General features: G+C 40.1%; 1 protein-coding gene and 1 pseudogene across 2 annotated transcripts in view; both read left to right on the top strand.

Moving 5' to 3' along the window:
• The first annotated feature begins 7,575 nt into the window (after positions 1–7,575).
• On the top strand, positions 7,576–7,727 carry LOC116411815 (annotated as a pseudogene).
• A 4,294-nt stretch (positions 7,728–12,021) lies between these two features.
• Positions 12,022–12,195, top strand: part of slc26a7 (solute carrier family 26 (anion exchanger), member 7) — a 42,604-nt gene continuing 42,430 nt past the window's right edge. For both annotated transcript variants that reach the window (XM_002934422.4, XM_012965222.2), the window contains exon 1: positions 12,022–12,183. In XM_002934422.4, coding sequence (XP_002934468.3) covers positions 12,149–12,183 — 35 coding nt within the window. In that variant the 5' untranslated portion in view covers positions 12,022–12,148. The remainder of the gene's footprint in view (positions 12,184–12,195) is intronic.

A 12,195-nucleotide genomic window follows, 5' to 3' on the forward strand; every position in this document is an offset into this window, starting at 1 on the left:
ATCATTACAGTATCCCTTTAAGAAAGTAGAAAAGAACAAGGTAAGTCACTTGTAAATGGGACCTAGTGCTGGCTATTGGAGGTTAAGACTCACAAATCACCCACCATGTTTGGTTTTTAGGTCTCTGCTGCTCCTTGAAACTTATATGAGACTGATTATTTAGGCTACTTCTAATGTGCCCCATTATACACATGTAACCTTTGAAGAGGCAACATGATCTTAAAGTGGTCACATGAAATGAATGACTACTTACCATGGCAAACGCTGGTCATATGCTACATGGAAAAGGCTTGCTTTCCAATTATCTATTATATTATAGGATCCAAGAAGGATTGGAAAATACTTAATGTGAAGCCACTTGCACTTACGTTAACAGCATCTCATGGAGCAGGTAAGTAAACACAGATAGGGGTGAAAGGTTTGTTAAGATCTCCAGCACTTTGAGCAGCTGAACAATCCAACGCATTTTAGAGCACTTGAATAACTTGGTCTTATGCTTTGCTTAAATACATTTGTTCCAGAGCCACAAACAAGCCTCCTGCTTTGCTGTCTGTTCTTCTTGGACAGTAAATTGTTTAACGCAACGCTAATCATATCACAGTGTTGTGTTACACAGTATAGGCTTATGTTTCCTGTATTCTATTTACAGTATTTCATTATTTCAAATTAGTTGTGTTTCAGGGAAGATTTCCAAATGGTCGGATCAATACTGATCCAATGTCCTGGAGTCTTCATCGAAACAGAACAGAAAATATATATACGAAATTAAGAGCAAAGATAAATTGAAGAAACACAGGGTCCCACTGACGTAGGGCAGGTGATAAGGACATGACTTGTTTACACCATACAGCTCTCCCCTCCACGCAGCTCTCATGTATTCATTTCTCCCACATGCGGCAGTATTGTATTCCTGGGGCCTGTGCATAATAGTGCAAACTCATTTCAAAATGATGTCATTTAAGTGATTTAATGGGAACTTTCTATTTTCACCCAAGGCTCTGGAAATTATATTCTACATATATTTCAAATGTAACATTGTAGTTTAGTGCGAGAAAGACATGTGCCTATCAAATTCAGACATTTTACTATGTAACTCCTTACAAATCCAGAGAAAGAAAAGACCCTATCTGAAGCCCAGGAGGTTTTGACTCCAAAAGGAAATAGGACCACTACATGGATCAACATTGTACGAAGAATATTAATATCAGTAACATTGTATTATTTCACTTTTTAAAAAGCACCCAACCCTTTCATAAAACTCCCCTTTGTATCTGCCAGTACAAATAATTCAGGGGCATAATGCCATTACACATGCCTCACTGTGCATACTTTTCCATATAACAGCCTTGTTATTAAAGAATTTCCAAATGATGTTTTCTGAGTGATCTGAACTTGTAACGGGTCATTTATTATTATGCTGGAAATGCTGTGCTAAGTGCAGAGTGCAGAAATAGGGCAGGCAGTAAGAACGGGGCTCTGTTGCAGCCTGTGGTCTGAATAACCCACAAGTAAGGGAAGGAAGTTGGGGGCACCTATGTGCCTTTCCCAACCCGCCCCCTTATTAATACAGGTGGTGCTATATTCATGGGGCACGTGCAGGTCTTTGGGCTCTAAAATATGGCAAAGTAGTAAGGTGCAGGTCAGGTTGCAGCTGTGCAAATACATTGCAGTTTGCTCCCATTTTTTACACTTTGCACCTTGCTGTGCACTTTGTAAATGGTCCCTAAAATAATTTTACCTACAAAAGTTAAGAGTTGAGCTTCTTTCTTTCCATTTAGAAAAGGGGTCTCTAACATTTTCTGCCATGTTTCTGCATTTTTCACCCATTTGTTTTCCTCCCTTTCTTTCATTACATTTTAAATCATGCTTTTCTATATACCCTGTCCCACCAAACACTGGTATAGCCTGCAATATTTACTCTCAGTCATGTGACTATTTTAACCATGTTTCAGCAAAAACTATAATATCATATCAGTGCCATTAAGTTAAGAAACACCATTTTACCAGTCAATCTTCTTACCTTAGTAAAAATTACATTTGCAATATGGCAAGGTGCTTCTGTAACCTCTCTCTGTGCACAATGTGTAGTTTAAAATATCCTTCACCCTTTTAGTCTTTCTTTACCCCAAATGGTGCTGTATACATCACAAGAGCAAAGATGTGGAGCGCATGTGGTCCCATCGGCCTGGTCCCTTGGTTATAAGAAGATCCTTTCCACCTTATTTTCTGAGGACACCTTTTCTTCCTATAATTGCCAATAATATCAGTGTGTGCCATGACCCCTGCCCCCCCCCCCCCCATTATCTATACACTTCTTGCATAATATGGTAGCAAATAAAATATTTTGCTCTACTACCTTTCCCTGAGGATGTTGTGGTCCCTTCTTTTCTCTGGCTCCATATGTACTGTTAATATTGGTTGCAATACATGTTGCCTGTGCTTGGATTCTTATTAAATAACCTTCTCAGTATCTACTGCTTGCTAACCCTAACCAATCTGCTAACCCTTGCTGTATTCAGGGTGGTGTCACAAGTCTATACAACCATAGACATAAACTCCATATTCTTCTGGCTGTAGATTTGAGCACAAAACATAACAGTGATTTTCCATTACCTCGTCTGTCTTATGCACTTAATTATAAATGCTTGAGTAATAATAATCCTTAAGATCTCTCTGCCACTTTGGTTCTCAAAATCACATGGTCATGTTTGGCCGGCCCGTGTTTTTTTTTTTTTTTTTTAAATGTTAATCTTTAGTAAGAAAGAATTTTCCCATGTAAGGATATGTAACACTATTTTGTCTAGGAAATGGTTAAACCAGGCTAGTAGTGAGGGTTAAAGTTTGTTCTTCAAGACTCTCAGTTGCAGTAGGAAATAATAAAAGTTATTTATGATTTCCTCTAATTAAAAGCATTCCTTGTTTTATTATATATGTATTTAATTTTCAGCCCACTAGATCATTGGTTACTTAATGTATAGCTCTTAGCAGTTTTATTCTGAAGTGCACATTTCTCAACTGCTTTAAACTCAACAGGAAAATCAATAGGACATCACTTACATTTCCTTTATCTGTTTAGTAGTTCCAGACATGGCATTTGCACTTGATGTTGTACAGTTGTATCCTGCATGCTAAACGTGTCGGGCTCCTTGTTATTTATGACTGTTGGGCAGTTGCGGTCACTATCAGTAGCGTGACAAATTCTATTTATTAAAGGTAATTATGTCAAAAGGCGCTCCTTGCACTTCCATATAGTTAGCTTAACACCACTCGGTCCTTCCTGCCTCCTGTTCCGAGTCAAGCAGTTGTGCTTTTTGATTTCCTCTCAAGGCAACTTCGGGCAACTTTGGTAAATCGTAGCGATGCGAATGCGAATAGCTCTAGGGTACCCACAGTAGCCTGTATCAATTGCCTCAGTGCTGTTGCACCAAAAGAAAAGGCCCACACATTTGACTTGCATGCCAAATGCCCCTAGATGATGCCAAATGGATTTTCAAGTGCATTTTATTTGTGTCAAAAGCAATTGAAGTGCATCAGTCACAATTATGTCAGGCGCAACTCCTACTGGTGACTGCAACATAGCTGGAATTCTGAGGAAAAACTCTGCATTGTGACGCAAAACATTGCTATCGTGCTTAAAATTGCACTTACCTCATTGCACATTCAGTCAAAAATTACCCCTCAATGCAAATCACCACAAAAAATCACAACAAATCTAATAAATGAATAAATGGGCTGCACTCATTGCAAACAGATTGCCTGGGCATTGTGTGCAAGCACTGCAACCCATACCTGAATTTTTCTATGTGATCTACTTATCGTAAGACACGCAGCTTTCAGCTCCCACCTGAACCTATGTATTGGACATGCAGCATTTGTAATGCACTCATAGTAAAATAAGGTAAAAATAAAGTAGTAAAATAATAGCACTGCAATTTTAAAATAATAGTATATATTTCAGCAAGTTTTCTACTTTCCATATCAGTTCTGTGTTTAGTGTGTTAGATCTTTATTGTAACCCTCTCTCTCTCTCTCTCCCCCCTTATACGTAGGGTTGCCAACTTTGCCGAATTTTAAACCCAGAAAAAGGGGCATGTGTCGCCGACGCCATCATGCAACGTCACCATGTGATGACAATTCTTGCCCTGTTATGACGTCAGGGGTGGTGTAATTGCATCCATCGAAAGCAATTTAGAGGGTTTGTGACCGGTTTTCAGAATATTGAAAACCTGGCAGAAGGTTTTGACCCGGACAACCCCTTGAAAAACCGGGCTATCTGGCTCAAAACCAGAGAGGTGGCAACCCTACAATACCTGTACATAAACCCATTCCCTTCTATGAGTTAAGAATACTGTAGCGGGTAGAATCTTATAAATTATTTACCAAGGTATAGGTATAACTATTGAGGGATTTTGGCCTGGAACATAATATTTGTATTTATAGAGAACTGGCTGACTGGTTTATAGATTACAGAGACTGGTGGTATATGAAACATTTTCTAATTGTTGTTAGTGGAGTACCGCAGGGGTCAGTCCTTGGTCCTTTGATTTTTAACTTTATTAATGACCTGGAGGTGGGCATAGACAGCACTGTTTCTATTTTTGCTGATGACACTAAATTGTGCAAAACTATAAGTTCCATGCAGGATGTTGCCATTTTGCAGAGCGATTTGACAAAATTGGAAAACTAGGCAGCAAAATGGAAAATGAGGTTCGAAGTTATGCACTTTGGTAAAAATAATATAAATGCGAATTATACACTAAATGGTAGTGTATTGGGGGTATCCTTACTTGAGAAGGATCTGGGGATTTTTGTAGATAACAAGTTGTCTAATTCCAGGCAGTGTCACTCTGTGGCTACTAAAGCAAATAAAGTGCTGTATTGTATAAAAAAGGGTATTAACTCAAGGGATGAAAACCTAAATTTGCCTCTTTGTAGGTCTCTGGTAAGGCCTCACCTTGAGTATACAGTGTAGTTTTGGGCTCCTTAAAGTAGAAGGAAAGTCATTTTGGCATTTTACTGCCAAGAGATTCACCACATTAGTTCCACCTAGAACACTCTATTTATTCTTCAGAAAGCTTCATCATACCTGAGTACAGAACCCTAGAATCTCCCTCCGTATGTTTAAGATTGCATCTGCCATTTTAGCTGGGTCTCCCATAGCTTTCCTGCTGCAGCTTTAGGGGCTGGTAGTTCAGATCATACATTCTGATGGGAGGAGGAGTAAATTCTTTTGAATTCTTATGGGAGAGGGGGGCAGGAGAAGGGAGAGATGAGAGAGCTGCGCAGACTCTGGCTGGGAATTTTCTGAGAGAGGAAGTCTGATACCAAAGAACACGTGTACACAAAAAAAGACAAGAAATGTTTTTCTTTTGATAGAGGAGCAATACTGTGAGTGCTTATGGCTGTACATAGACTTTTCTGAAAAAGCTTACTTAGTTTTTACCTCCACTTCTCCTTTAAGAAGGATATTAATGAGCTGGAGAGAGTGCAGAGACTGCAACTAAACTGGTAAAGGGGATGGGAGATTTTAGCTATGAGGTTGGGGTTGTTTTGATCTTACCCTTGTTGTGCCTCATATAATTGCACCTGCTAGACTGTAGCAGGGAACTTCAGTACCAGAATAGCAAAGAAATACCTCTTCCATGCACAAATCCTACAGTGAAAGATTCCACTGACCCAAATGCACAAATCATTCCACTGAGCAGTAAAGACATTTGACCTTGTTTGTATGTGATAATCAAACATACGTTCCTTTTACTATAAGGGTAATGTTACATGTAGCAGGATTATCATCTAATCATAGGTCGTTTAGGGCTGGAACTTGCTGGAACTTGCTGCCTCCCAGCTGTTGTCAAGAATTTCCTGCAATTTATAATACAACATAATAAGAGGGAGCATTCAGTTCAACGCAGTGCAACTAGTTTCCACTGTAGTCAGTGGTTTTCATCTACAATAGGTTGTGCTATTAAGCACTACAAGATTCAACTCCAACTTGTCCACTCTGTTTTGCAGGGGGTTGTTGCAAAACAGTTGAATGGATTTAGGCTGGAGACCCTTATCCTTCCGGTATTACCCTTATGTCATCTTTTTCCTTCCTATGACCCTTGCTCCCTGCATTGCTCCCTAGTGTAGGTATTTAAGACATAAATCCTATAATCCTTTCTTATAGAGCCCTCTGGATGTATGAGGATTTTGGGTGTAGTTGTTTACAAAAGTAGGGTTTTAAACACTCAGGTTACATTAGTGTAAGATTAAGGTGATCCTACATGACTAAAAGACTAAAAGATATTGTTGATAAATGCACTCAGTATTGTAGCGCTATAACTTGTTTGGACTGCTTTCCTCTTGTACTGGTATCCTCAGTTAAAGATGGCTTATGGACTCCCTATGGTAGGTATGGATTATATAAAATTTGAAATAACTTATCCTCACATGACAAAGGGCTAGTGCACAGTATTGTACTCATACAGGAGAAAAGGTGTCATACATTTTAACCTTAGTGTAGATTCATAGCTGCTCCTATTGAACTTTGGTACACAGCTAGTTCCTGTGGTTCTTTCTAGGTACCTTCTGAAAATTATATTATATTGATTGGCTGGTTCCTAGTAGTTACAAGTATTGGGAAGGTATGTAGCGTCTTACAGCACTTGTGTAAATATGAGAAATGACTATATAAATCTTCAGAAATGTTACTCTAGGGCAGGGGTCCCTAACCATTTTTACCCCTGAGCAATGTAAGCATGAAAAAAATTCCTAGGGGGTGACTAATAAAGACTGTGATTGGTTATTTGGTAGGCCAGTGTGGAATGGCAGATTACAGAAGGCTCTGTTTGTCAGTACACATGGTCTTTATGCCTCCAAGTCAGCAATTCAAAAATAAGCACCTGCTTTGAGGCCACTGGGAGCAACATCAAAAGGGTTGGTGAGCAACATGTTGCTCCCGAGCCACTGGTTGGGGATCACTTCTCTAGGGGTATGACTACAACCACAAATCCTTGATGTCCCCATTAAACTGGCACTTTAAGAAAATGTTTCCATCAATCAGGTAAAATCAGATTATTTGTGTAAGCAAAAGAAAAATGGACAGCAGCCAATCTTCCAATAAAAAATAGTATCTTTATTTGCTCAGCTTAAAAACATCACAACCCTTGATACGTTGATAAGTGTTTCAGGTGCTACCACCTTTAATCATAGGCATCAGATTGCTTATGACTAAGGGTGGTAGATTAGTGGTATAAGTTTATATAAAACATCATGTGAAATAACTAGTGATTGGACATCGGTCCAGAGACAAGAAGCCTCATTTACAAAGTGCTGGGTAAGGTGCAAAATGCAAACAATGGGAGCAAACCCCCCTTATGTGCACTTACACTGTGGCTGCAGGTGCATTTTGCAGTGTGTGTCTAGCCCATGTATACAATACTGCCTGCCTTTGGGTTGGGGGATGCACATAGGCTCTAGCAGTAAGCACGGGGATGCCCTGCTCCCACCAGCATTGTGTCCTGCACCTTGTGCCTACTTTTTGCAGAGGCAGCATTGCCATTGCAGCAAGTCCAATGTGAATGAGCAATAATGAGCTTTGCGCAGTGGCAGTATCATAGCCAATGAGGTCCAACCGAGGCGTGATTATTGCTAATTTTGCTGAAGCTGAAGCTTGATGAAAGCGGAGGAGCTGTGTTCCCATTAGGCAAGAGCTGCTGGCTTATTTTTAGTCGGGGGCTTTGCACATGCTGCTCCTGCCTAATCATGCTTCACTTCCTTTGACCCAGCCATTAGGCGGGCGGGAGGTATTTTCCTTTTTTTTTTCCAGCCACCAGCTGGAGCCTTACCAAGGCGATTAATGGCATTGCACCCGTACACTTCTGCACCCTTTTTGTGCACCCTGGATAGGTGTTATAGTCCTCTGGGCTTGACCCTAGACCAAGACTTGGTGGTCCTCACTCTAGCTTCGGCGAAGGTGGATCTGCCCGCACATGCTGTTTACTGGCGAAAGCCTTGGACACATGAGCATCGGAGCCCATGCCTTCGGGTAGGACTCACAGGCGATGACTCAACATCGTGAATGAGCAATAAGGAGTACAAATTTTCATCTCTAAGCGCTCCAGCACTTTTGGCAAGGGTTGTAAATGATACCTAGTGTATCCAAAAGGTTAAAAAGAATCATATATCAGACACAGGTAGCAGTCAGGATCAAGTTTCTCTGCAGTATAACAGTGCTGAACTATGTTATCCTTCTCATAAGCGATGGTAACCAGCTACCATTTTACTCTTTCCTTCTCTGCATAGAATGGTTACTTGTTTTTCTGCTCTGACATCTCCATCCCTATGTCTTTTTGACTGTTTACCCTACATAAAACACTATTTCTCCTAAAACTCAGCATTGGGGAGTTATGTGTCTATGTTCATCACTATCTGGCAGTGAGTACTGGCCTTTCTGCTATGTTCTGGAATATGTTACTAAAAGTATTTATTTTGTCAACTCATATCTGATATCCTCCTAGAAGGTCTTCAGATCTGCAGCTGAGGAAGTGAGGTGGGAGCCCCCCAAAAGGTTGTGCATGCCACACACTGTTTCCACAGAATAATATTGAATTGTGGACCTTTGCATAGTGGATTGGGCTGCGGGAGACTTATAGCACCCTAAAACAACTGCAGCAGAATTACAAGTTAATGAGTGCAGATAAGTATGCTTTTAAGCTGTTGCATCCAGGGAAATTAATTTGTAATTTTAAGGTAAACTGACATGGGGAATAACACATGAAGGACAAAGGAAACTAAAATGAACACCATACCCAATTTAGTGCCCTGCGTGACATTGGTGGCCAAGTTCCAGACATTGTTGAAATATGTTAAAAGCTAAAAATCCTACACAGCATCCTGGGAATCGTTTAGACTGAAATAAAGTAGTCTCAGTGAGGTATAATGTAAAACAAGCGTCTCCAACTTTTCTTACTCGTGAGCCACAGTCAAATGTAAAAAGATTTGGAGAGCAACACAAGCACCATAAAAGTTCATGGAGGTGCCAAATAAGGGCTAAGATTTGCTATTAGGCAGCCTCTATGCACCCTATCAGCTTACAGGAGGCTTTATTTGGTAGTAAATCTTGTTTTTATTCAACCAAAACTTGCCCCCAAGTCAGAAATTCAAAAATAACTCCCTGGTTTGGGGGCACTGAGAGCAACATCCAAGGGATTGGTGAGCAACATGTTGCTCAGAAGCCACTGGTTGGGGATAAAAGATCCATGAGTTTTGCTTTCTGTGTTCAATATGTAAAGCTTTCTTTTCTTAGAAAACTCCCAGCTTCTTGCAATATTATAGAGTACCATGAAAAGCTTACTTTTATCTTACAAAACTTTCTTTAAGTACCATATGACTTATAAAATGAAACTAGCAATGCTGACCAATTTAGCTGGCTGCCAGTCCCTTTCTCAGCCCTTTCTCAGCTATTCCCTGTAAGCCCAAGATTGGAACTAATTCAGCAGCAGTATTCAGTGATGTATTTGGATGTTCCTGGGCCCCAGAGAATTTTAGGGTCACTTGCAACTTAAAACCAAAGAAAGTGTTTGTGAAACATATATTGGAACTGAATCATTAAGGACCGGACTGGGCCATTTATAATACTACCGTCCCCCAGCAATTGGTGGGTTTGGTGCCCTCCCTCACTTGTACAACTCAATTACATTTATGAGTTTAGCACCTGAAAAGACTGAAAACCTGGATTTTGTAAACTTGTGACCCATAAGAAACTTAATTTTGGTACATAAGGGACAGAGATGGAAACAGCCATGTTTATTTAGTTCCCAGGCAGGCAGGGTCTGGGTTACCTTTGTTTGTTTAAGCTTGTCAAAGGGTCAACAGAAGCACATTAGCACTTGAACTTCACCACAGCACTAGGTATATAGAGATACAGAGCCTCTGGTTGCTAGGGCAAGCTTGGTGTTGTAGATGAACAGGTTGGGGGGGGGGGGGGGGCGGAAATCCCTTGTCTAAAGTGTTTTTAAAAATGACAGGACAAAATATAGAAAAACTGATATAAAAATAGATTGTATTGCACCCAATAATATATTTTATACTCGTAGTCCAAAATGATTCATAGAAGGAAGACTCAGCTGCAAGGTGACTCCTAATATTTTGTAGCAGTATCAGTAAAGGGTAAATGATTTCATAAGGCAATAACAGGCAACTCTTCTCTAAAAACCAGCCCATCTTTTATATAGGGAAGAACCTGCCCCCTATTGTAAAATATATAGTGAATAAAGTACCCCCTTCTGTAAAATATTAGGATATAAGAAGTCACTGAGGAGTTTAATGACAACATAAAGCATAAGGCCAAAGGCTGAGCGATTTTATAAAGGTAATGGAGGGGACTTCTAATATCCATATATTTTGAAACATGGGGAACTCTATTCATTATAATACACAAGTTTCAGTGAGTCATGTGACAAATTACACTGATTATAACTGATGACATCACTAAGCACTGTTTATAAGGATATCATTTACAGGATATTTGTGGCTCTTGTGTATTATAAGAGTGTTCAGTACGTACATGTGCCTGTGTAAGTACAGCATGATAGGTAAGAAAGGACTGCATTTTGCCCTGTGTTTCCCTGCAGTGTAATGCAGGAGAATGGCGCCACAGGGAAACACAGGGCGAAATGCCTCTCGGTACCAGCCCTAATAGATATATGCTAAATAGCAAAATATATATATGTGTATCTACCTAGTAAGTATAGAATAAGGAAGTGTAGGGATTTAACCCTATGGGTCACTACATCACTTTAAAGTATCAGGTGCTTTCTGTCATCTTCCATTTACATTTTATATGAGGGGTGATTTCACACATTATGTCCCCTTCACATGGACCGTCAGAATATTCAGAATTGCCCTTTGTACCATTACCCTGAAGGTTATTCCATTCCTGGGTTTTGCTGATCATATTTTAAGTTATTCATAGATTTTTTTTAAATAAAGAAGTAAATAAATCCAAATACCTTATATATGAAGTTAGGGATATTTCATGCATGCTGGAAGATAGTGTGGCCAAATGCAACAAAATGTTTCAGGGGCAATTCTTTATTCACAGGGATGTCAACAGGTACCAACAGCATGGAGTCCCCTTGGACCCCCATATCTCTTGACCAAAAGCAACAAAACAAGTAAATACCGATTTTCCAAGGTGCTGAGCTTCAGTCTGATATGCGTTTACCCCAAAATCACCCACCCAGCCATCTGACCAATTAGATTTCCCCATTCCGAAGCATTACAGAACTACTCAGCAGCGGGAAAGGACAAAAACATTTATCTCGAAGTTTCTACCTCGGTTTACCTCAAATCTTTGCAGCGCAGAGTGGTTTGAAACAAATTATAACTCACAGATATTACATCAAATTACATTTATATTTATAATTTGTATACATATGTGTTTGTGTGCATCGCATGACTTTTTCTATAACTATGATGCTATAACAGCTGTCCTTCGGTAAGCAATATCTCTCTCTCTCTCTCTATATATATATGAGGACAGAGAGCCTCACACACAAGGACTTAATGGTTAGTGACAAAAGTTTTAATGAAAAAAAAAAAAAAACTTCATTAAAACTTTTGTCACTAATCATTAAGTCCTTGTGTGTGCGGCTCTCTGTCCTCATATTCCATATTTTTGCCAGCACCCAAGGCATTTGAGCCCTAATAGGGTGTGCTCCACCCTTCCATATATATATATATATATATAAACACAGGGCGAAATGCCCCTCTGTACCAGCCCTAATAGATCTACCTAGTAAGTATAGAATTAGGAAGTGTAGGGATTTAATGCTACAGGGGCTATTAACCCTATGGGTCACTACATCACTTTTTAAAGTATCAGGTGCTTTCTGTCATCTTCCATTTACATTTTATATGAGGGGTGATTTCACACATATTATATATATTATATATAGAGATGGGAGCCGTGCGTAGCGCAGACAGATAGAGACAGGAGAGAGACAGGAGAGAGACAGGAGAGAGACAGGCCAGGGCTTCCCTACGAACAGCTGCTGATGACATCACAGGGGGCCGGCAGGAGATCACCGATGAGGCTGTGCGGGGAGCCGCCGGGTACGGGCGCCCTGGGGCACTGAGCAGCCCGGGATGGCAGCAGCACGGCATGTCCCGGAGCATAAGGAAAGGGAGAATTAAAAGGTGAACTTTGCA

Source organism: Xenopus tropicalis, chromosome 6 (assembly GCF_000004195.4).
Source record: "Xenopus tropicalis strain Nigerian chromosome 6, UCB_Xtro_10.0, whole genome shotgun sequence".
Lineage (NCBI taxonomy): Eukaryota > Metazoa > Chordata > Amphibia > Anura > Pipidae > Xenopus > Xenopus tropicalis.